Consider the following 24,343-nt stretch of genomic DNA (forward strand, 5'->3'; position numbering starts at 1 on the left):
TTATGATTATGGCTTTGATAGGACTTCTATTCTGTAGCTCATATCCTGCCAACAGACCCACATGGGCACACTCTTCTCTTCATATAGCATCGAGTTAAAGTCAAACAGGACACAGACGTTATGACTTATGGTATACTCTAACATTTTCATGTTCGGGGTGAAAATGAGCTGCATTCTGACTATATATTTTACACAGGTTACGACTGAGTTTTGCTCTTCATTATTATTTTAATAAAACTACTCTTGGCTGTAGAGTTCCCAGGAACTAATTCTCTAGGAACCAAAAGGTGCTGAAAAATTTCAGAGCCCTATTTTGGCAAACAAAATGAAGCAAAGCAGCTGTTTTGAGAAAAAAGGGTTATATCATGCAGATACATAGCCCTCTGAGAAAAATTAAATTCAAATCAATAGTAGAACTTAGCAGCACATTCTTACTAAATAAAAATAGATGCTACATGAACTAGCCTTTGAGAACCAAGTTGGTTATCCACACCCTAAAAAAGATGCAGCTTCATTTGAAGGAGTGAAGAAAAGCCGTGGGCTGTATATGTTAGTGTGCACACATGTGCTTGCGTACACTTGTGTTAGTCTTTATAGCACTTAACATCACAGAGGGGCAGGCTTAATGCTCCTGCAGTGGCCAAGGACACTTGCTTCAGCATCCATGTACTTTTAAGCAGGTATTTAGAATTAATATCAATGATGTATCATTGTTTTTGTTAAACTTAAAGAAAACAACAATGAAGTAATAAAATGTAATTTTCCAAAATCTATCGCCTCTTTTAATTATTTTCCCCAAATGAAGACGGTAGCCATAATGCAAAGTGAATAATAAGTAATGAATTTTTTACTACACTGTTTAGGCCTCTTGCTCTGAAAGCAGGTTACTATTTCTTGGTTTTATATTTAACCTGCTATCCTTACTCTCTATGTTTGGATAACTTGCTGGCCGTACACCATACATTAGCATACGGCTGTGCAACTTAGAAGAAACACCAGAATCGTGCAGAATTTCATCTGTTTTGAACCAAAATGCATGCAAAAATCTCCTGAAAACACTCACCTATATACTAGCTTAACAGTATTTCTAGGACCACAAACACACACAAATACCTGATATGTTTTCCACAAACACTTTGGCAATAAGACTAGGCCAAACAAGTGTATCTTGACTGTAAACAGAAAAAAAAAAGACTGGTGCCATGATCCCTCTCAAAGACAGAAGTCTTTGTCAGAAGGCAGCAGCTCCAAATCACTATCATTCCTAAAACCTTAATCACAGTAATTAACCACAAATGGTTAATCAAAATGAGAGCTGGTCTCAGATCAAAAGCTGGTAAAAAGCCACATCCATCAATTCCATTGATATGAATGTTTAGCATCAAACTTTCAGGTTACATGTTTACACAAAATACAAGATTTAGGGAATGGAAAGTTGAACTTGACTACTGCTCCACCAGGCAGAAAAGAGCTTTTATCTTACTACAGATTAATGACTTGTTAGTGTGGTTAAGCACTATCAGCAAGTCAGCAGTCAGTTGGGAGGTAAGATGTGACTTGCGATGGAATGCCTTTGGGTATGAAGAGACACACATCCAAATGAATGATCACTTCTGCAAAAGCAAACTTAAGGCTATTAATTTATGTAAAACCAAATTCTTAGCTATGTGTTTAGTCAAATAACATGACAGCTGGATAATACCCAGTAAATATCTCTCAGAACCAATTCAATTGTAGTTATACGGTGTTTTTTATTCCTACTCTGATAATAATTTAGATTTTTTTTTTAAATATGTATTTCATTTTAACCTACTTCATATTGACATAAATCCATCACTACAGATGAGATGATCCTTAACACCAAGAAATCAGGATACTCTTTGGTATGAAACATCTGCGTGGAAGAGAACTGTCATTAACCAACACAGGCCAGAAAGCTCCTTGCAACCCCTTAAAAAGCTGTTCAAGACTACATGAGTTCTAATTCTCCAGAGGACTTTTGTAACAGATGGGAATGAGGCAAATGCATTAAACAATTTAGATGATTATTTCCAGAAATACTCCTACAGTACTCAAGTGTCAAAATGCTTTTAAATCAAGCAAATGGCACGTGGGCAAGACTTACAAAGCTGACTACAAGAATTAGATGCTTATGCTCCATGAAATTCAGTTGATTCCAGATATATAGTACCACTGTTTATTTTTTAAAATTCATTCATGACTGACCCTAAGATGAGAACAGTATCTTAATGAGTATATAGCCCAAGAAAAATAAAACAAAATTTTAATGTAGACTTTTTTATATGTCTTATACCACTGTGAAAACCATTCTTTTACCTTTCTCACAGAAATGGGTCGTTACATTACAAGGTGTGCCTTCAGTGCAACCCACCAGGTTTCTAGAAGGTCTCCTCTTGTCCCTGGATTCACTAAGGATTTGAACCTGATGTACTTTGGTTCACGAGACCAAAATATACAAGGTCATGCCTTCAACATAAGTGATTGTGTCTTTCAAGATCATATCTGCAAGAAGCACTACTAAATCCAACAGCTTCAATAGGGCAACCATTCTGGCTCCTTCAAGATCATTTAGAGATACCTCATAGTAGTCAGGCATTTTCTCCATTTTCTGTTTTCAGAGGAGGTTTCCTGGTAAGTGCTTAGAAAAAGCAAAGTGTCATTTTAAATAAGATTTCTAGTGCAAATATTGTACAAACATAGCTTTCCCTGTACGTTTTCAGTTATTTTCAGCAATCTAACCACAAGGAATTGAATATATTACTTTAACTTTTGATAAGTATGGTTCTTATATTTATTGACAGCTGGTGTTGATCATTTGAACTGGAAAACTTGCAGGAAGGAAGCACCTGAGTTCAGCTATGAGTGCTCTCCAAAGTCTCCAGGAGTGTTTTATGATACTGTTCAATGTCTTTAATCAAGTAGTTCATTACTGGCTGGCAGAAACTCTTTGTTGCTGTGAACTCACTCAGCACAAAGTTATTCTGTTGATAGTACTGCCATTTCCTTTTCAAATTTGTAAGGTTACTGTGCATCAATCTCCTGCTGCCCTAAGTTTGGCAGTCTTTCCTCTAAGTTTTTATTTTCCTAAAGGTGACCGTTTTAACAGGTCTCAAGTCCTATTTCTCAGGATTGGTTTTTCTTCTCATTCCTAATGATTTCAGACCACCTAAATTATTTTCTGTAAGCCTTCTGTACACTGCTGAATTTTTACCAGAAAATGTGGCAAGATTTTAATTTTTTTTTTCCAAAGGCCACCACACCCCACCCCCCCACCCCCCCCCATAAGTTCTGCCTCAAGCCCACCACAGCAATGCGGGCATTTGAGGATACAAGAAGTATGTTCTTTCACAGGCAGGTGCCCCTTTCCATCCTTAAATTGAACTTAACAAATATTTATACAGTTTGCTTGTTCAGTACCAAAGGTATTATATGCTGCTGCTTAGCAGGGATTATTTGTTTCAGTTAAATGCAACGTTAAACAAATCTTTGCAAATTCCAGTTGACTAAGGATATGTGTGGAGCTGCATCCTATGTGCCCGTAAGGAACACTAAAAGTCTACCCTCAGATATCTCAAAAAATGAGGTTTTGTTGGAGTACAGTACTAAGAACTGAAAAAACAAAATTCCTCATTTCTAGCTCTACCTCTATCACTGACTTTTTCTTGAATATTACTGAACAAATCACACGAGCTCCCTCCATTTGTTTTTCAAGATATGACACCAGAATACAGCTATTTCATAAGAATACTGCAAGAACCAAATACTAGACATTCTTTCAGCGCTTCTATCTTCTTAGACTCCTTGTTGCCTCCCAGCTCTCTCCAACTCTACCAGTATTCCCCATCTTACCCACTTATAGGTTAAGTATGTCAGATAACTATATACCTATAGGACTTCCCTGAATTCATCTGCAAAGCAACCACTTCCATTAGTGCTAAGTACCATATAGTGGTCAGCAAGAGCTATTTCAGAATCAAAACATTAATGATGATGTAATATAAACAATGAGAGAAACATTTAAAAATGGCTTCAGGGAAGCAAGTTTAGAAGACAGTGGAGAGTGATGGGTGTGCATTTTATGACTACCTGCTTTGCAATAGGATTAAAATTTTTAAAACCACTGATGGGAGGAGATTGATGGACCAGCAACTAAGAACCATCTACCTATAAGTGTTTTTGCTGATTTTTTTTAATTGCTCTAAGTTCTCATTTGCTGTTAATTCTATGTAATTTGCCTCCCTGACTCCCAATTACATCCCTAATGGCAAAGGATCACAGCAGAAGTGGTTGGACAGGCATGGAAAGTCTAACTCCTTTGTCTGTCTTTTCTTCATCATCAAGGACAACAGTCCCTGCTAAAAACTTTCACCTTCTCATGCCTTCCTTGTATTTCTTGAGCTACACAAAATTTTTGAGAAACACCACTCAAATGATCTGCCAGAAATAGGCATCAGATAGTCTCTTTCATTACAACCTTAAACCAATCCCCTTTAAAACACAATCGGTATTTAGCGGATCTCTTCTCAATATTACCCATCCTTCTCCTTGATGTCTTCACAACTTGTGGAAAGACTGTCATCGATTTCTCTGGGATTTTGATCAGATTTTTTTCTCTCACAATCATTAATTCTGTTCTTCCTGACAGTCCTGAAATTCCTAGCATCATGCATCTTAAACATCCCTCACTTCCTGTGTTTCTCCTGCCTCTACCTGCTCCTCTTCCCAAAGTTTATTCTTCTATCATTTTTTTATATCACTTTTATCATGTTAATTGGTAAGTTTGTCTCCAAGAAGTTAATTGGCTCAAGGCACAGATCTTTCTGCTTTCTCCTAATGCCTAATCTCTGACTGTATCCAGGCTTTACAATACCCCTCTATCAAGCCCTTTATTAGCTTTTGCTTTTATTACTCCTATAATCAAGAAACACAGTATGTTGGACTTTTGTCCTGCATAACAGTTGGCCATTCTAAAAATATTAGCTCTGTGGCTTTTTACATTCTCTTCGTTTAATACATTTTCAGCCATTATAACATTAGTATGAAGATAAGTACTTTATGCTTATGAACTTCACGCAGCAAGAACACCACAGAGGAATACGTGCCTTCTCACATTCCAAATATTTCTGCTAACACACATCATTTTGCATTTTCCACCATGTGGGCAGGCAGGCAGGTTTCACAAGAAGCCACATGCAGAGCAGAAGTTGTAGCAATACCTGGGAAAAGTGTTTAAAAGAAGAACATGTAATTATGTTCAAATTCTGTTGAGCTGAAGTAGAATTCAGACCATAAAATGTTTCTTCTTTGAAAATCTTGCCTCTGCCTTGCCCTTGACAAATGGAGCCCTAATACACAGCAACATTAGCAGTACAGAATTTTTCTATTCTAAAGAGGTATTTCCATGTGGCCTCACTGCCCTTTGAGTTAAGGCATAGGGAAAAGCACCAAATATCGGGGTTGGCAGCCCCACACAGCTTGCTGCTGAAGTGTGACCCAAGGACTGCAACTGATACACACAGTCCCTGCCAGCCACCCTTACAGCACTGCACGCATTTGCGGAACAAATAACAAATCACCATTGCCAGAAGCCCAGAGGGGACTCAGGATCACAGAGCTTATCAATGTGGGCAAATGCATCTTACACACTTAGATAATCTAGTAAATGAAAGAATCATCCTTTTGCTATTAGACCTCAGAACATTCCTCTGACAGAGTGTCCTGGTTTCGGCTGCGGTAGAGTTAATTTTCTCCCTAGCAGCCGGTACAGTGCTGTGTTTTGGATTTAGGGTGAGAACAATGTTGGTAACACACTGATGTTTTAGTTGTTGCTAGGTAGTGCTTACACTAGTCAAGGACTTTTCAGCTTCCCATGCTCTACCGACTGAGAAGGCTGGAGGTGCACAAGAAGCTGGGAGGGGGCCCAGCCAGGACAGCTGACCCCAGCTGGCCAAAGGGATATTCCATACCATGTGACGTCGTGCTCAGTACATAAACTGGGGGAAGCTGGCTGAGGGAGCTGCCGCTTGGGGACCGGCTGGGCATCGGTCAGTGGGTGGGGAGCAATTGCATTGTGCATCACTTGCTTTGTATATTCTATTATTATTATTTCAATAATTAAACTGTTTTTATCTCAACCCATGAGTTTTCTCACTTTTACTCTTCTGATTCTCTCCCCGATCCCGCCGGGGGCAGGGAGAGTGAGCAAGCAGCTGTGTGGTGCTCAGTTGCCAGCTGAGGTTAAACCACAGCACACAGGGAAGCGGTATATTCTATCCCACAGACAGAGGAGAGGCAAACCTCTGTGTAACCATGAATTGCCAAAGCTAACAGGAAATCTGTACCTGAGCACTCTTGAGCTCCCACCTGTCCAGCAGGAAACCCATCCTACAGATCATTGGTGCCTTTCAGATCCAGAGCAGGGAAAAGCAGTGCTACTCTGCAAGCAAGATGAACAAGCTCCAGTGAAGGGCAAAACTGCAGCACTGGGATATGTTCCGTACCCATGGAGGTGCAGATTTGTAGTTAGTGGGGCTGGACAGAGTCTAACCATTTCTGATCCAACAGAAATCTTCCCTACCTCATATGTTATTCTTTTTCCAATACCTGTCCCCATTCAAGACCCTTGGTCCGCTGGAGGCGGGCTGCAAGCAAGCCCTCACTAGACCTGTGCAAGCAACTGGACCACCACCTTACTGGGACCTGACTCCAGGGAGTACTGGCACAGACAGCGTTTGTTACACTACCTCATGGTACACTTCCCCGAAGTGCCAGTGGCCGGCACGCATTTTAAAACTCCCTCTCCCCCTCCTTGCATTTTAGTTGAGGGTATTTTACTTCCACTTTGAATAAAAAATAAAAATAAAATAATCAGGAATGATGCACTAATACAGAGTTTGGAATACAGCAATACGGTAGACTGAATACTTGAAAAATTAGACCGGCTTTTAAACACAAAGACACAAAAATAAAAAACAAAGATAAAAAGCCTCAAAAATGATAAGGATGGGTGAACAAACTTGGTCTCTGTAGCTGGCACCAAGAAGCAGCCAGGGCTCCTACCAATACGAAAGACAATTAGATTCCAGCAGACAAACCAGAAAGTAATGATTATGATTGCTGATGCTGCAGACCATGGCTGGCCCGCATTAGGTTAAGTAAGCTGGATGCAAGCCAGTATCATTGAACAAATGGCATGGCACATTCTGGAGGAATCTGAAGAGAGATTACTAATATCTTAAAGGTGACCTTTCACACATGCTACCCCAGCAAATCAGGCAATTCTCTTGGCTATAATGGACAAGATCAGCAGAGGCCAGACTCTTGAAGTTATGCTCTCTTCATACAAATAGGATTTTTTTTTTTTTTTAATTTAACAGTAAATGACTGCACCTCATTTGAGCAAAGTACCCTAAGTGCTTTATTGGTTTATTTCACCCCTTCCCCCTGTTTTAAAGAAAACAATCTAACTTTCCATTATTCATTATCATCCAGGCAGGCAGCAAGCTAAAAGAGAACTCTAATTTTTAGCCCTATTGTCTATTAGAAAATGTAAAACGTTTCCTAAAAGGGCAGGTGCATTAATTAAGGCTGCCTCAGGATAAATGAAAACTACAAGGAGTACTCTGCTTTCCTGAATTAGTTTTCCATAGATTATTTATAATTGAATGAAAGCAATTACAGCATTTATAACAGAAACTGTACAGAAGTTAAACATTTCCACTTCTGCAGAACCTAAGACCATACCGCATGAACAGAAAAAGGTCTCTACATTTTCATGAGGGGAAAAGAGAAGGTATCTTCTAAAAATTTTCCCATAGGTAAAACAAACAGTAAATACACTGGATACAAAACCCATCAGCGTGGCCCAAAAGGGCCCTAGTGTAATTTAGAATCAGGTCCTGGGTTCTGAGAAGCCAGAAATCCTGAAGCTGTAGACTGAACTCCTTTCCATTTCTTCAGAGAAGAAAATACAGCTCCGTAGCTGTATTAGGCTCAATTTTCTAAATAATAGTTATCTCCTCTGTAACTAATAAGTAAAGTTTTAAATCGGTATCAGACTAAACACTTGCTCCAATAGTGGAATGTGCTCTGTCTTCAAAATACAATCTTACCCTTCTGACAACTGAAAAAGCTAGAAGACTGAGGAGAACACACACTGGCATATAGTTTTTATTCTCAAACAGAAAACATCCTTTGCTATCCTACAGAGCAGTCCCTAAAACAACACACAATCTTTTTCTGTGCACAGAGATTTTGCTAGTGAGCAAAAACAAAGAGAACTTTGGGGAAAAAAGAATTAATGTAGTTTCAAACACAACAGTGCTTTCTGAATTCATTCTGAATGGAAGAAGGAAAATGTTTAAAGTTACTGCTAGGGAACCGAGAAAGACCTGAATAAAATGACTTGAATAACCATTAAAGAAAATCCTCTGCCTGAAAGGCACTTCGGAGAGAATTCTACTTCCACATCAGCTAAAAGCAATACACTCGTTGACTTTATCTGCAATTATCTGATATTCACCTGGATTATGAATTTTACCCCACCAGTAAGCTAAGCAAGCGTGTATTAATTACGAGGCTGACAAATGCAATGCAGAATTATGTTTTAGCATTTTGTAACATGCTGCATATATTGCAGGAAATATCTGTCAGATCATTTTTGCTGCTAGTAGTCAGAAAGCTTAACTTTATTCCTAATTATTTCTGTGTAATCAGTAATGAAGCCATGTGATGATTTGAGGTACTTATCTATTAGTCAGATAAAACTAATATATATAATAGTGTACTTTAATTTTCATTTCCCTTCTAGACTCACATAAAAATAACATCTGAGTGAAAATTAGAGCAGATGCAAGGAGATTGTTCATTACATGTTTGTTGTAGGTTTAACACTGCTTTATGGGATACGTTGTGATGCTACTAAGTAGACATTAGCACAATAAGACCTGCTGTTCTGCAATGCATGTAGGCTCCAATGCGTAATGTGCATTATCCAAGAACATGGACAAATCTTTTCTTACTTTTTCATGTTTATCCCTGGATGTCAGATAAACTAGCAGACACAAGTGTCACTGATGAAAAGTAAAGTAGAACCTGAGGCAAGGTGAACTGAGATAACTACAATTATCAGGTGAAAAATTTATCAGATTTCTAGAATTGGTTGGGGGTTTTTTATGATCTACATATTATACTGGCTGTAAGTCTCTGGCTCTGTCAGGTGTTCTAAATTGAAGAGAGCTGTGATATTAGGTACCATGAAAGGCTACAAACATACAGGCATTTTTCTCCTAGTAAAAATACTTTCTTAGTTTAGAATACTCTCTGCCATAGCTTCTTTCTGTAGACTCTTTGAAGTATTTTTTTCTCTTACGTAATGTGGTGACCAGAGTTCAGCACAGGAATTAAATTTTTAGGTCTGTGCATTTCCTTCTCATTTGTTCTCTGCAAGAATTCCTTTACTTTCAAGACAGGCAGATCTATCTGCATTTTTTAGATTAGTCTTTACCCTGCTTAAGGCCACACTGCTACATTTTTTTCCATTGACAGTCATGTTCAACTTCATACAGATGTAGTCAGCTGCATCATTAGTCATTTCAATAATTTCTGGTCTAATCTTCAACACCTTGAGAGAACACCTGCCAGTCATATTTTGGTATTATTTGAGACAGTTCTACCATCATAGTTCTTTCCTCCTTAACCTACCACTTACAAAAATGGATCCACTTTAAGTGTATTTTTATCCTTTACTTAAGTAAATGCTGTCAAATAAGTTTGATTTTTTTCATGTTCTTTTTCCAACTTTTGTATGACAGGTGTACTCATAGACCCGTACTACCTTCCTGATGTCTCAGTCAACACAAAAGTAAAGGGACTGTAAAATTATGAAACAGTTAGCATCTTTGCCTTTGTTTAGAAACCCACTCTTTTAACCCTTTTTACTGATTCCTGGGCAATGTCCACACACACTACAAATACTCACACGCCAGGGGAACACTGCTCCTAGAGTTACAGAAACAGATGTTTTAGAGTATACTTGATATCAACAATGTATTTTTATAATATACCCCAATTTTTTGTTTAGAAAATTCTGCAGACAAGCCAGAGCTATCTGCTTTACAGGGTTGCTTCTTAACAAACAAAATTCCCCCCCCAACCCTTTCATTTCAAAGCAGACTCTACTGAACCCCATCATAATTATCTGTTATGTTTTCACAGACTATTAAACACAGATCTAGTTGAAAACTAAGAACTGATGCAAAGACAACACCAACTTGTTTAAATGTTTATTCATCAAATAATGAAAGTGATAAATAAGAGTAGTGAATAATTAGGGAACACTTACTGTAGTGGAGAGCTGTGGTCCATTCAACTGTGCATGCAGGATGGCTTCATTGATGGAGTTCCGGATTCCCGTCAGCGCAATTTCCAGATCATGTGAGGCAGCCATTTCATTAGTCAGATATTCCAGCGTGGAGATATACTCCCTCCATTGTGCATCCAGTTCTGACACACTGGCCAAGCAGCCCCTCATTACATTTAGACAATATCCGACACAGGGTCTGATTAGTGTCAGGCCCTGGCAATGCGGGCAGTACTGCATCTTCACTAGAGCTTTGCTACATTCCTTGGTGAGAGCTGCATGTTCAGTAGTATTTATCACTTCAATGCCCAGACTGAGGGCCTGGCTAAGCATCCTACTTGCCCAAAGAGATTTTGACAGCTCTGTAACCATGTTTTTAGAATAGCGTCCAAAAGGATTTATGTCTTGCCTTGTAAGCCGTAGACACTCCGTATAGTCCTCTGATAAATCTGTAATTCCTGGGTTTATTAGCCGACTGTACACCAGAGGAAAGAGACTGTCAAAGAACCGTAATACTGCACTTTCCACTGTAGTCTCTGCACCCAGAATGTAGAGAGAGATGTCTGTAAAAAGTTCTTTAACAGGCTCTGCTGCTTCTTTTGCCATAGGTCTGTAAGCTGTCTCAAACAGGGAACTTGTGCGGTTTTCAGCAAAGCGAAGCAAAGACTCAAAGGCCTCTAAAAAAGGGGCAGGGGAGAGAAAGAACTAGAGGTTAATAGCAAGCACCTGACATCTTAGTCACAGGACTAATATTGTCCTGAACAGGAACATCAATAGTTACATGAAATCTGCAATATAAATACACTAATCATTAATACAACTTTCACCAGTAAGATTTAAAAGACACCTAAACATTACATGTGCATAATAAAGGCAACACGCAATACACAAATATTTTCTTAAAAAAAGATGACTTTGTTCTCAGTAGCTAGACCGTGACCCAAACTCTAGAGGTCAATGAAGGACTGCCACAGGGCACAGGCAGGATCTAAGATGGCTTTTGTAACTGACACTGCATTTGGGCAGTTCAACTAGATACATTTCCAAAACACCCCTCTACATACAAGTGACATCAGTTTCCAGTACACAGAGAGGACTGCAACATTTTCAGTGTTCCTATAGAACTCCAGAGAAGAATACTTAAATAGGCAAAATTATTTATGTGATGCAAGTTCTGGAACTGTGAGACAGAGGAGTAACTGGTAACAGGAGCTGTCTGTAATACACCAATCACACTATCACTGCTGCACTGGACCAAATAAATAATGATAAAATATCCACATTTAATGAAAGGGTGAAAATTCATATTCAAAATTCTTGTAAAGCTATAAGACTTCACTGCATATTGATATCAAAGTCAGAGAATAACATCTCATCAGCGCACAGAAATGCTGATCCTCATTCATTAGCTGTACTTCTCAACTGTAACAGTTTGAAATGTTTTAATAACTTAATAGTTTATGAAAGCAGTATCTTGATAACAAAACAACAGCTTAAAGTTGTATTCACTTTTCATCCCAGGTGATCTATTGCTATGAAATCCTGCATCAAGAATGGAAAAAGCGTAAGGCATTCATGTCCTCCTACAATCGGTCTAGATTTCTAAAACACATACTTGTACGATTTGGAGAGCTGACATGCAGAGTAAATACATGCTAGAAGGAAGGACTAGACAAAGCTGACACACAAATAGCAACTTTTGATAAGCTGCTGGACAGCAGCTCAATGAAAGCTTGTGAGATAACTGAATACAAACAGAAGTTGAAGCTTTTGTTTCACAGTGCTGTGAGTGGGTGGCTGAGAGGCACTTCTTGCAAAGTACAATGCAAGGAGGAAGGAAAGATGCTGTGTGAATAAATTCTCTCCCTGTTAACATCAGCTAGGTCTGGACACCAGCCAGTGATTGGGCAGGACTTGACATCGAGTCCGCTATGAACCAAAACAAAATTATAAAGTCAGGAAAACAGTATCTCCTTTAACTATACTATTTTTGAGCGGCCTAAAAAAAAAAATTAAGGATTGCCATGGTTAACACATTTCAAATTGCAGAAGGCAAATATTATACACTCAAAACACTGACTGGGGTGCTAGAATTCAGAGACGGGGCAAGGAAGGGATCAGTTCTCAAGATTAATTTTAATGACACAGAAAACACTAATCCACACCATTCCCACTGCTTTGTTTGGAAGCTCTACAACAAAAAGCCTCTGACATAAATCATTCTTGCACTCCTCTGGATGGCAAGTAGTTCCAGTCAAGGCAGGAGACCTATCACTTTATACCTCCTGAGGACTGCCCAGATAATGGGTTTTCGGTCTAATCCTACTCTACATTCATCTGAACATCACCATGCGATTCACTGCAATGTAACACAAACCGAAGTCGCTCAAAGATCAGCTCAGCAAAGAAGCGGATACAATACTGTAAGTCAAGATTACCATACACTGCAAAGTTTTGTAGAAAAGCCTGCTCAGTGCCTTCCTCTATTACATCTCCCCGGGCAACTAACTTGCTTGTTATGATAAGCATTACAATCCCTTTACCACAAAGGGTGATTTAACTAGACAGATAATACAACATATCTCATTGTACATTAAATCATCAGTATTTTACACACACACACGCACGCACGCGCCATATCCTTCTGCCAGAGAATCACTTCAACACTCCCACTGGTATTACAGCAACTAATACTCTGGAAGTGCTTATAAAATCCTGGAAATTAAGAATTCAGATACACTTCCGTTGAAAAAGAAGAAAGTTCATTCTCAGGCAAAGAAACACCTTGCCAAGTTTCAGACTGAAGCAGACTTTTACAGCTGAAAAAAATTCTGAAAATTGGATTTATGATGGAAACATTGACACAACCTAAACTGTAGTGCAGTTAGCTGTGTGCTACTGCACTATTAGAAGTTTTTTGTTTGCCACATCACCCCTATGTGTTTATTGTTATTTCTAGAGGAAACCTAAATACCATTTTTGTTTATCATACTAAAAAGGCAATGGAAATATTCAAAACATGAATAAAACAGTGTTTTAAGTTTCCTCCTTCAAGTACACTCTATCTCTCACAAATATTCAACTCACTGTTAGATTATGGGAGCAGAGATTGACTCCTACAATGCCAATAGTAATACGCTGTTGCTTTACCTTCCACACCCGTAAAGGCTGAACTGCAGCCATCATCCTCCTTATCTGAAGACTAAATGAAATGCATTTATAAATGTGCAAGTATCCTTACTGTCCTGAGAAATAACTGCCCCAGTGAAAGATGAGAGCAAAACAGTCAATAACAATGTACATCCCAAGAAAACAGATTTCAGCAGCTTCCTGGGATACTAGGTTGTAGACTAGAAACCATGTAGCATTTTATTTTAAAACCTCTTAACTGTGAAAATTCTGCATTATTCTGAGACAAGTATGAAATCAAAATATTTAAGTGTCATTTATTTTTCATTGTATAGGAGAAAAATTGTGATGGTATACAGCTTCATTCCTCCTGCAATAAAAGTCCTAACATCAAAAATATGGTACAAAAAAATATTTCTGCTGATTGTAGATGTGCTGCGAACACCTGTAAGGTATCATTTGCTTCCTTATCACCACTGGTCAGACACAAAAAATGACTCATGCTTGCAGGCACCCTAGCAATGCTGTTTGAGAAGGAAATATATATAGGTCTCTTTTCATTGTTAAGGCATTAAGAAGTGTTTGAGACAATCAAATTACTGGATCAGCTGGATGTTTAGACCTTTAATGAGAAATAATGGGTCTTCATGCAGTTGAACAATTTTGTAACAATGGACAGCTTGCATTCTAGTTGTACAGAGCAGGCAACCTTAGCATCTTGTTTTAAAACTGATTAATTATATGCTTTTAATAGACCTTGCATGGAGTTCCTAAATCCCAAGGAAGGTTTACCACTATCTGAAAAACTGGGTGCTCATCTGTGCAGTCAAATACAGCAAACTTTAGACATTTTTGAACTCGCAAAAAGCTGAATTCTAAGCCTAAGGACACACCAGGAGAAACATTTGATCATTTTTCACAAGAAAAGCCTTTGGCCTCCGCCCCCCCACCAGCAGCATACAATGTACTATAAACTGCAAATATATTGATTCTGAACAGAAATAAGACAATCAAAATAATCCAGAATTTGATGGAAACATTACATATTTTCTGTATTCCTTTAGTATTGAAATAAATAGGAAGGTGGAGAACAAGGTTTGTTCTCATGTTCCTCAAAAGCCCCTTTTTGATTTAAGACTACAGGTAAAGTGAAATAACAGCCAGCTTTGGATTTTGAACTAACACATCAGTAACTACGTAATGTAATTCAGACAACACCAACTTCCATAGGGAGAATTTTGTTCAAACTGTTCATCATACGCTTACAAAACACTTGACACCACCACCACCGATGTGTCTTGTGACAGTCAAACACAGCTGATCAAATACAGCTCACCTCTGGAAACTTCACATCTGAGCTGCTGGTGTTTGAAAATTAGCTTCTGGAGACAAGCCCAGTTATGACAAGATGCCACGCTGGTTTTGCTGCTCCATCAGCAGCACAGTGCCTGCCAGGCCAAGCAGCTAACCAGGTTGCATGCTGGGCTTCTAGCCTGGTTCCTAGCATTCACATACACTAAAAATTATATTATGCTCAGTCTAACACACACAGATGGAAAAACATTGCTTTGCACATATAGCATCCATGCTTATTCATCACGAGCATGACACAGCTTGGTTTTGAGTGAGAGCTTCCTTCTGACAAGAATATATCCATCCTGACACAGAGGATGTTTTACTCTTCTTAAACCAGCCAGCAGCTACATTTCATATACCTAATGCAATAAAAAAAAAAAAATCACAAAGGATTCCTGACTTATCTCACACCAGGTTTTGCACCAGTGTAACACCGCTGAATTCTTTAGCGCAATTTAATCCTGATTTAAGCCCATTGTATGTCACAAGCAGCTGCAGAATTTAAGTGTTTCTGCTAAAGAAATCTGCTAAAGGATACTGCTACAGGGAGAAAGAGATTTAGGAGGCATGTATCAGCCTGCCCAACACTGGTGTGCCAGCATTTTCCAAAGATTTCCTCTATTTTTTTCACCACCTGGAGGTCTATTTGGGGAAAGAACAGGCAGATTTTAAGTAGCAGTACAGGCAAAGGAAGAATATCTGATATTGTAACTACAGCTTTGACTAGTTCCTCATGTTATGTAAACACTGCATTCAATGACTTATGCTAACTCATTTCAGTGCAGTCAGGTGCAACAGCTCTCCAAGCTTGTGTCCAAGCCACCACCCCTTCTCGTGCAGCCTTATCCTTAGGACAAGAACCAAAGATGCAAAACTACCACACGTCAAGTTGCCATTCCTTCTGCCACAAAAATCTTTCTGGGTGTGTTCTGAGGAACTGTTTAATTTTTCAGGCTCCCAGACACATGCCAACATAGCCTCAAGGAAAGACCTCAACAAAATGATCCACTGCAGTGCATAGCGAGTCTGCGCACACATGGTAGTACAAGAGCTTGCATTCAGGATTGACTTCATCTCATAAACCCCAGATTTCTTACAGTGCATGAAGGTCAGCAGATGTGGCCTCAGGGAATACACACAGGTAGGAGTTTTCCAAGAAAATCTGGATTGACATATGATAGCCATACATAGAGAAAGTTCATTTGCTTCCCTCTCTTACACCAGACCTTTACAAGCTATTGAGATCCTTATTCTGTAAGCAACCATAGGGTTCGGATGGGGAGCATTAGGAGAGGACTAAGCAAATTCCAACTCGCTGGATTATGAATCAGCCCAAATCCATGTCCTTTTATTTCCACAGGTCCAACACAGGCACGTTAGCATGGAAACCATTTTCCCAACATAAAGTCAATCTAAGCACCAGACACCTCTCTGCACAGAGGACCATTTCTGTCAGGTGGTAGCTGAGGCTCAGATAGACTGGGCCTACTGTTTGAACCCCCATGTCTTCAAAAACCAAAGTCAGAAAACTGAGTGTGAACCACAACATGCATATGTGAAAGGAAAGTTACTGTCATTGCCATTATGCTTGTGTGTGACTCAAAGCCGGCACCTTGCCCACAGAACTGACAAGGTAAGACCACCCTGCTAATGCAGTGGCTCTCCACTACATTAATAATTCCTTACACTCTGCAATAATTGAATGCATGCTGAACTTAAATTTAAAAAATCCACCAGCTTCTAAAAAAAAGGAAACCATTAGATTCTTACTGAAAAGATTTAGCAATGCTCAATAAACCAAAAGTAGAAGCAAACACTGAAACTATCTGTACAGAAATTACATTTGTGTATATTTTAGATTTGAGTGTAACCATGAAAGAAGAATGACAAATTTAAGTAGCTCCATTATTTGTTTGGTCTCTTAGGACCACACTAATATTTGGCTCCTTTCCCTTCAACATCTTGCATTTATTACAGAGTTACAGGATGAATGAAAGCTACAGTTTGTTGAACAATAGCTTCTTTTTAATGCTTTCAAGTCCATTAAATCTTCTGCATCTTTATGGGTTGCCAAAATAAAGGACAACATATTAATATTTTGCAGCAGTAGAATTTAAGTACATACTATTTGCAATTTGATGCATAGAGAACAATGTACACAGTAGAAAATCACACCCAGATACACATCTACATGACACACAAATTATAAAATTCAGAATTCTGCTTTTTTGGATATGCAATGATCTCTAAACATATTTAAAAGAATAAGAACAGAGTGCTCAAAAAGCATCATTAAACAAGATGAACAGGTGGGGTTTTTTTTAGATCTTAAGATTACTTTAAAAAAGAATGTAAGTGCAAACCAAATTGTGTCATGTTTGCAAAGACAGAACCTGAAATCCATTCATTAAGCTGCTTTTGAAAACAACTTCTTATAACTTTCAGCTTCATTTCTATTTTGTGACATTTTGCTAGTAGCAAAGAATGTCAAGCACTGCAAGTTTCCTTCTTATTTATCCTGAATCGTTCTGCTGAACGTAGGGCCAAAGCTCTTATTAATATCCTACTTTTTCATGTGTTTTACTGTTTTTAGAATGGCAGTCTTCCTATACATAAACACAGTCACTCTTGATTAAGCTGATGAGAAATAACATGTTAATAGACACATCAGCAATCTCATGGAAATATGATGTCCACCACATCATAGTTGACACTACACCAACACTTGCAGGAAACATTGCAAGCTTGCTCCAAAACATTTTGAGTCAGAGAAAAACCTGAAAGCTTTCAGAATCTGGGCCAAGTGGAAGCATCTCTTGCTTTCTACTCACCTCCTGTAGCTGCTTTTAACAAGGCAGAGGGCTGAACAGATTCAAAAGCAAGAAAGCAAAGTCAGTTTTGGAAAGGGAAGTTTGAATTTGCTCACCTTGACAGCAAGGAGAGGGTATGATGTCTTCAGAGCTAATCAGTCCTTCAGAATATAGATCAGACAATAAAAAGAAGCCAGCCTTCCATTACTATGCTTAGGGCCAGGTCTTTACTTAACAGTCTCTCCTTAAGTTTGTCTATATTGATAACATCAGATAAATATCCCATCATGTACCTGTTGATAGAAAGTTCTGCCTAAGCTGAAAAGTAAGAAGTCTGTGCCTCCTTCTCTGTCCGTACCTAACAGCTATGGACAACCCCAATTAACCAGAAATCAATGGGTAGGATTATTTACAAGCGACTGCTATCATCCTTTAACCCTCTGCTCAGGTCCAAGTGTAATTTAAGACTGTTTTTAACTTAACAAAACTTATGAAAAGTTGCAAGGGCTTTAAAAAATTCTAGCAGTGAGACTTCCAGAGCATAAGAATACCTGGTCTTTCCTTAGTAATATCTCCTGTGCTGGGAGCTTGGACAGCAGTTTGACACAGGTAACACTGGACACGAGAAAGCCTGGTGCAATTTGAGTTTCAGAGCAGCAGACCCACTACTGTAGTTTGGTAATGTGGGCAAAGCTAAGACACTTAGGAAAACAAATTTCCAAATGGTCTGTGGGAAGACTGACTTCCAATAATAGCAATAGGAATCAACACCGTTAAGTACCATCTGAAAACTTCTATCTTGGCATGAAAATTAGTCTTGTTGTTCTCATATGCACAAACCTATTCTTTCAGCCTTAGCACATCAGAAGCGACCACACCCTCAGACTGCTGCCCCAGCCAGCAAACCCACACTCTTTTCTGAATCGAAGTCCTACAGTACACTTATTTCTTCCTTTGCTTCTACTTTTTTTGAAACTTAAACAGCTTCTTTACTATACAAACTTGTACAGGAAGAAGGGGAAGAAATACGCAACTCATATTTGGTGAGATTCATGAACATTGAAACCATTAACTTTGGGTTATTTTGGTGAGTATTTGATTCTGGAAGCATCAATAATAGAAGTAACATCACCAAGTTTATAACAGGCTCACTGCTTCATAGGCTGGTGATGCAAAGAGAAAAAAGGCAGTAGACACACAAACCTAGGAGATACCTTAATAACAACAGAAGGGTCCAGTGATAACTAGCAAAATTTTGCTCTCCTCTGGTCATTTTGCCATGAAATCAAATAATGATTTCGGTAGACTGCGTGCTGGGGAATATATCCAAATTGCTGGAAGTAGTAACCACAGCACACACATTTTTCAGACTTAGTGGCCTTAGCTTTATCATTAACAAAACAACAACATATAACAAAGTTGCAACCAGCTGCAAAAGTATTTATCAAAGACAGACTAGAGAAAGCTCTGCAGTCTGCTGTACCAAACCATATCTGCCCTTTTTAAAGAAAACACTATATGGAAGCATTTATAGAAAATAACTAAGTTGCTATGCTTCACAAAATCAGTTGCAGTTATGCTTCACAAAGTCAGTTGCAGTTTGCTAACTCGATTTTGAGCTGCTCACTATTTCACCTTCAAACTTTTTGTGAATACAATGAATGAGCTGGTAATTAAATTTAGCTGTTTATTATTTCTGTATACTGCATTTCAGTACAGTTGTACCTTATTTTATACACTGTAATTATAGGGTGCAATTACTTACTCCTTTTTAAAGTTAGCAGTCTCAAGTAAAACTAGATCAGTTGACCAGCAGAAAGCTGGGGACCAGATGTGATATTAACCTCTTGTGACACCACTGGGCTTCCGCTGACAAATAAATAAACCAAGTAGTTCTTTGGGAATATTTGTGCAGTAGAAGGCTGACGGACATCTAGCATCACCATGGGAAGATGATCTAGAAGAGCAGTGAAATCCCTGAGGACTACGGCTGGACTTTTTACAAAGCTGTGGCTATCAGTATTATTCTCCTTCCGTCAAAACAGAACTCAAAATGGTGATTCATATAATTCATATCTGCCAAGTTCAAACCTGTCAGCTATTACTTAATAATATCAATTCACAGTTTTAACAGGAGTTGGGCCAAAATAACTGAAGAAAGAACTACATCTGTGCTTCAACAACATTAGCTATGCCTTTAATTTGCTTTCCAAGAACAATTAATTTATAAAAACAGTTCTCTCAATCTACAAGGGAAAAAAAAAAAACACAAGCAGTTATATATCTGTAGGTAGCTAGGTTCTTCACATAACTATATCTATCTTTGAAGTTCTTAGGAGGTTTAACAGCCATCAGACTGGGAGCAGAAACAATGTTATCTGATTTATTTGATCAATCACTAACATAGACAGTGATGACCAGAAGCCACAGCTACAACAAGTAACACACAATTCCCAAGATGGATTACAGCACAAAGTACTTGCAAAATCGTTTTGAATGACAACTCTGTAACCATCAACATTTCTTTCAAGATAGATCCACAGAAACAGTCTACATTGCTTAAATTAGGTCTGACCTAACTATTCTAATGAACAAAGGTCTTGCCACATAAAAAAACATCTGCTTTTATTTTTTCAGGCTAAAACCCCGTGCACAGTTGCAAAGACGTATACTGAACTGAAAAGTCATCATTTTTCCTTAGAAAATAAAAAAGCTTTCCAGTAAAAATAAACAACAGCTTGAACAATATTTTCTTAAAAATCAACCCTGAATTGTCACTTTATGGGATGAGATAAACCCCCGGTATCTTTTCAAGTAAGGTTCTTGCTGTGTGGTGGGGGTTTTTTGACATATCTGAGTATCATTGTAAAAACAGTCAGCCCCAAAAGGTGTGTTGGCCCAACAATGCAAGACTTGCATGGTGTTAGGATTTATACTGAGCTCCAAAAAGTGGTTTCTTCAGAATAGATACTTGGTACATATGGCTTCAATTCCTTTGAAATGAGAGCAGAACCTCCAGTGCCAAAGTCTTGCACACTTTTTCTACCAATTTTCAGTACACAACTGTTTGGTTATTAAACTGTAACTGTACACTTCTCAAAACTCACATGGTTGTTACCAAAACACACAGTGAAAGATGGAGCTCAAGGTACCTTTAGGGCATGCCTACATCTGAGGCTAGCCAGGGAGGTAAATATTCCTGGTGACTATACATGTTAAGCACCGACACACAAAAATGCTACTAACATTGGGAGATGCTGCAAAACAATTACCTCACTCTTCCTGGGGTTCCATAGCAATTACTTTCCTAAGTGTGTAAGCAGTTTTTCAATGCTGCGAATCACTGCACTATGCATGCTAGCATGGGGCTAGTTTATAAGTGAAGATAAGACCCTTACTGTAATCTCTAAGATTAAGGCCTCCAGGTAATCTCTTCCCACAGACCGCTGGACAGAATAAAAGGGTATCGCTTTTCTTTGGATTTCCCAGACTACTTTTATCACAAGTACTTTTGGCATGAACTACTTAGCGCATATAGTGTAGTTTCCAGAACTAAAACAGACTTGTGGAAGAATCTCTGCACATTCATGACTGCAGTATGGGCTGGCTTGAGAACCTAAGGCAGTGTGTCATTTGTCATAGCACTCTGAATGCTCTGGACCTACATGGAGTGAAAAAACCCTCCGGAATCTATGTCTAGGTAAGGGTGAGGACAACATTTAAATGAGAACACACGTAGGACATATACATACAAGTATTCAGGAGCAAGCAAGTCATAGTAACTGTGGATTACTGCCATATGAAAACCAGGAAGTCCAAAATGCAATTAGGTTGGGACACAGCTAATGTATAAGTAAAATATGGATATGTAGAGATATTACTGCTTTATATTGCTTGAGGAGAGGGACTATTCAAAAAATATTAGGGAAAAAATGGCCAAAAACTGCTTCTGCAGCCTTCCTGCAAATGAAAATCATAGAGAAAGTAAAAGCTGTGCCAACTACGCACAGTGCCAGGTACTAATACCAGAGAGAAACAGATGCCATCGTTAGACAAAGAGAGGGCATTTATGTTGGTGGTCTGTTGGAGCTCAAACGCACTGCACATTTGACACAATTGGGCTTGGAGAGCAAGCAAGTGGGGCTTGCCAAAAACACTACAGACTTCTCTCTGTTGCTTGACTTACACAGTGGCACTGATGATGATCCACGAGGCACTGAGAACTGAGATGTTACCTGTGGAGAAGTATAAAATATAAAATATATCTTTAGAATCCAGATGCAACCAGAGTACTGAGTACACTCTAAAACTTGTCTCTGGTACATTGCTGCACACTGCATGTTCATGTTTCCTGGCAGAGACACACTTCAAAGTTGCCAGTAACTTTGGGACACAGAAGAAATTGAGGTATTTTATTTGTGTATCTCTGGTGTATTAAATACTATCGAGAAAGGAAAGTACAAAATAGTTTTCATGACTTGCATTAGTTAAGAACCACCAAAAATCTCTCTTCTGAGTCAATCGAGAGAAAGCAGGAATATGTAAAAGTCTTTTCATTCTTCTGGGAATCTTTTCATTAACAGAAAAGCAACCAGACAGGAGTCTCTAGAGAGAATTTTCTCAACCCTCTGATTAAGGAGTTCAACTGGCAGTAGGAAAACTAATACGTTTGTTTCGGAAGGTCATGAACTATTTCATGATTTCCAGCTGAATTAGTTAGGTGGTCCGTTATGACCTGTTTCTAAAAATCTAAGAGAAAAATAGCTACAAGAGACAGGATTAGCTTAACAAAGATTAAACTGGGGGAGGTTCTTTGTTTTTCATGGGGTTTTTTTTTTTCTTCTTCTTTTTTAGGTACTAACAGAGAAATACAAGAAATTATGTCTGAGTTCCATTAAAGAGCTAAGGTCACAAAGACAAAAAATCTTCCTATTCTTTTAAATCTAGGTTAAATCTGTATTTATCAACAACTTTAAAACAAAGAGAACCATCTTTATGTAGAGAACAGCAATAATGCAACCCTGTGTGTTCAACAATGAAGACTCTCTAACCCAGAACTGCCAGTTGGCTCAAGAAGTGCACTCTATATGCCCACACGCTGAGCTTTCAGCCCTCAGCTGCAAGAGGGAAAAGGATCATTACTCACCAGGGCAGTCAGACACTGAATGGCAGTCTTCACAATCACTGTGTATTTCTAATTTGTTCAAAAGCATGAGGCACAAAACCTTTCAGCTGTTTCTTCTGATTCTGGATTGGGTAACACCAACTTCATTTCCCAGTACTGTGAACCTACTAACTTTACCCACCCTTCTTTCCCAGGCTAGCCTACATAGGGAAGCCTTTGCACAATAAACTAAGGAAAACATAAAAGTCCAATAGCGAGGTCTTGGTGCAGAGACAGTCTTTCATACAAGTAATCTTCTACAAACAGTTTAATTCAGTGGCTTTTGTGTTTTTCAGATCCTTGGACAATTCCTATCCACCAAAACTAGTGACATACCAGCATGCAGTATCCTCACCCAAATTTCAGCTGAAAACACTCTTTGGTATTGTTCCACAGACCAGCTGCAGGCCACTAAATGGTTCATGTATCATCCACAGGGTGAGAGCCATTAGGCTCTTCCACAGCACACCAAAAAGCATATAGTCATCTAGATTAAAGGCAAAGGTATTGGCCTTGGATAAAAGATGCAGGCAAGCAATGCTTAAAAAACAAAAACCTTTCCTGCAACATCTAATTTTTGGCTGTCTCCTCTTGTAGATTATTTTGCAAACATATTTGATATCATAACACCATAAGGTAATTGAAAGGACATGTTTGCTTGAAGAAACTGACCTTGTTCATGACTTTCTTTACAGTCAGAACAAAGAATTTCACTAGACTACTAAAGAAAAATAGTGGAAAAGACTTCCATGACTCTTTTCAACAGACACTGAATCCAAATCACTGTAAGTTTAGGAAAATATTCTGGGTGTTGCTTTTTAAAATTTCACATTTACAAAACCTCCCTCAATGGAAAAATTAAAGGTGGATCAAAATACTTAAAATAATCCTTTAAAAATAGAACACATTTTTCTTTATGATGAAGAGCTGCTCTTCAATTTACCCTCCAAATTCCTTCAAGTGACTGGCATGTGTTCAACATATGGGTCAGCACTGGCAGAAATACAGATGTTGGCGATTTGATAGCTAACCAGATGCTTGTGGGGAAGTAGCTCCAGTTATTCCTAAGGGAAAGCACATAAAGTCCATTAGCACTAATAAATCAACACACCTATTTTTTTCTCCTGAAATTCCTTCCTTAAAAAAATAAAATATATGAAGGTAAGTTTTTCCAATCACATTGACTACTGAGATTTTACAAGTCCCAGCCACACCCATGAAGACCAAAGGCCAAAGCAATGAAACTTCCTATGTGCAGAAAATTGTGCAGTCCTTGGTCAAAATAAAGTCACCATGACACCATATTTCAACATTGCCACACATATCCAGACACCTTCTGAGATGAGTAGGGTTTCACAAGATCACAGAATTTGCTTAAATTCAAGTAGCACAGTTGCAACCTTTTGCTTGCTTATTCATTCCCTAGGTTTGTTGGTGGTCAGATCACAACTCAGTACATCATTTTTTCACATGAGTAGCAGCAGCAGAGGAATTTTGTAAGAC

At 38.6% G+C, this 24,343-nt stretch overlaps 1 protein-coding gene across 2 annotated transcripts in view; it reads right to left on the minus strand.

Moving 5' to 3' along the window:
* Positions 1–24,343, minus strand: part of LOC103926019 (glypican-5-like) — a 405,545-nt gene that overhangs the window by 319,091 nt on the left and 62,111 nt on the right. For both annotated transcript variants that reach the window (XM_009334827.1, XM_009334826.1), the window contains exon 3: positions 10,364–11,058. In XM_009334827.1, the coding sequence (XP_009333102.1) occupies positions 10,364–11,058 (695 nt within the window). The remainder of the gene's footprint in view (positions 1–10,363; positions 11,059–24,343) is intronic.

This window comes from Pygoscelis adeliae, unplaced genomic scaffold (genome assembly GCF_000699105.1).
Source record: "Pygoscelis adeliae isolate BGI_AS28 unplaced genomic scaffold, ASM69910v1 Scaffold552, whole genome shotgun sequence".
Classification (NCBI taxonomy): domain Eukaryota; kingdom Metazoa; phylum Chordata; class Aves; order Sphenisciformes; family Spheniscidae; genus Pygoscelis; species Pygoscelis adeliae.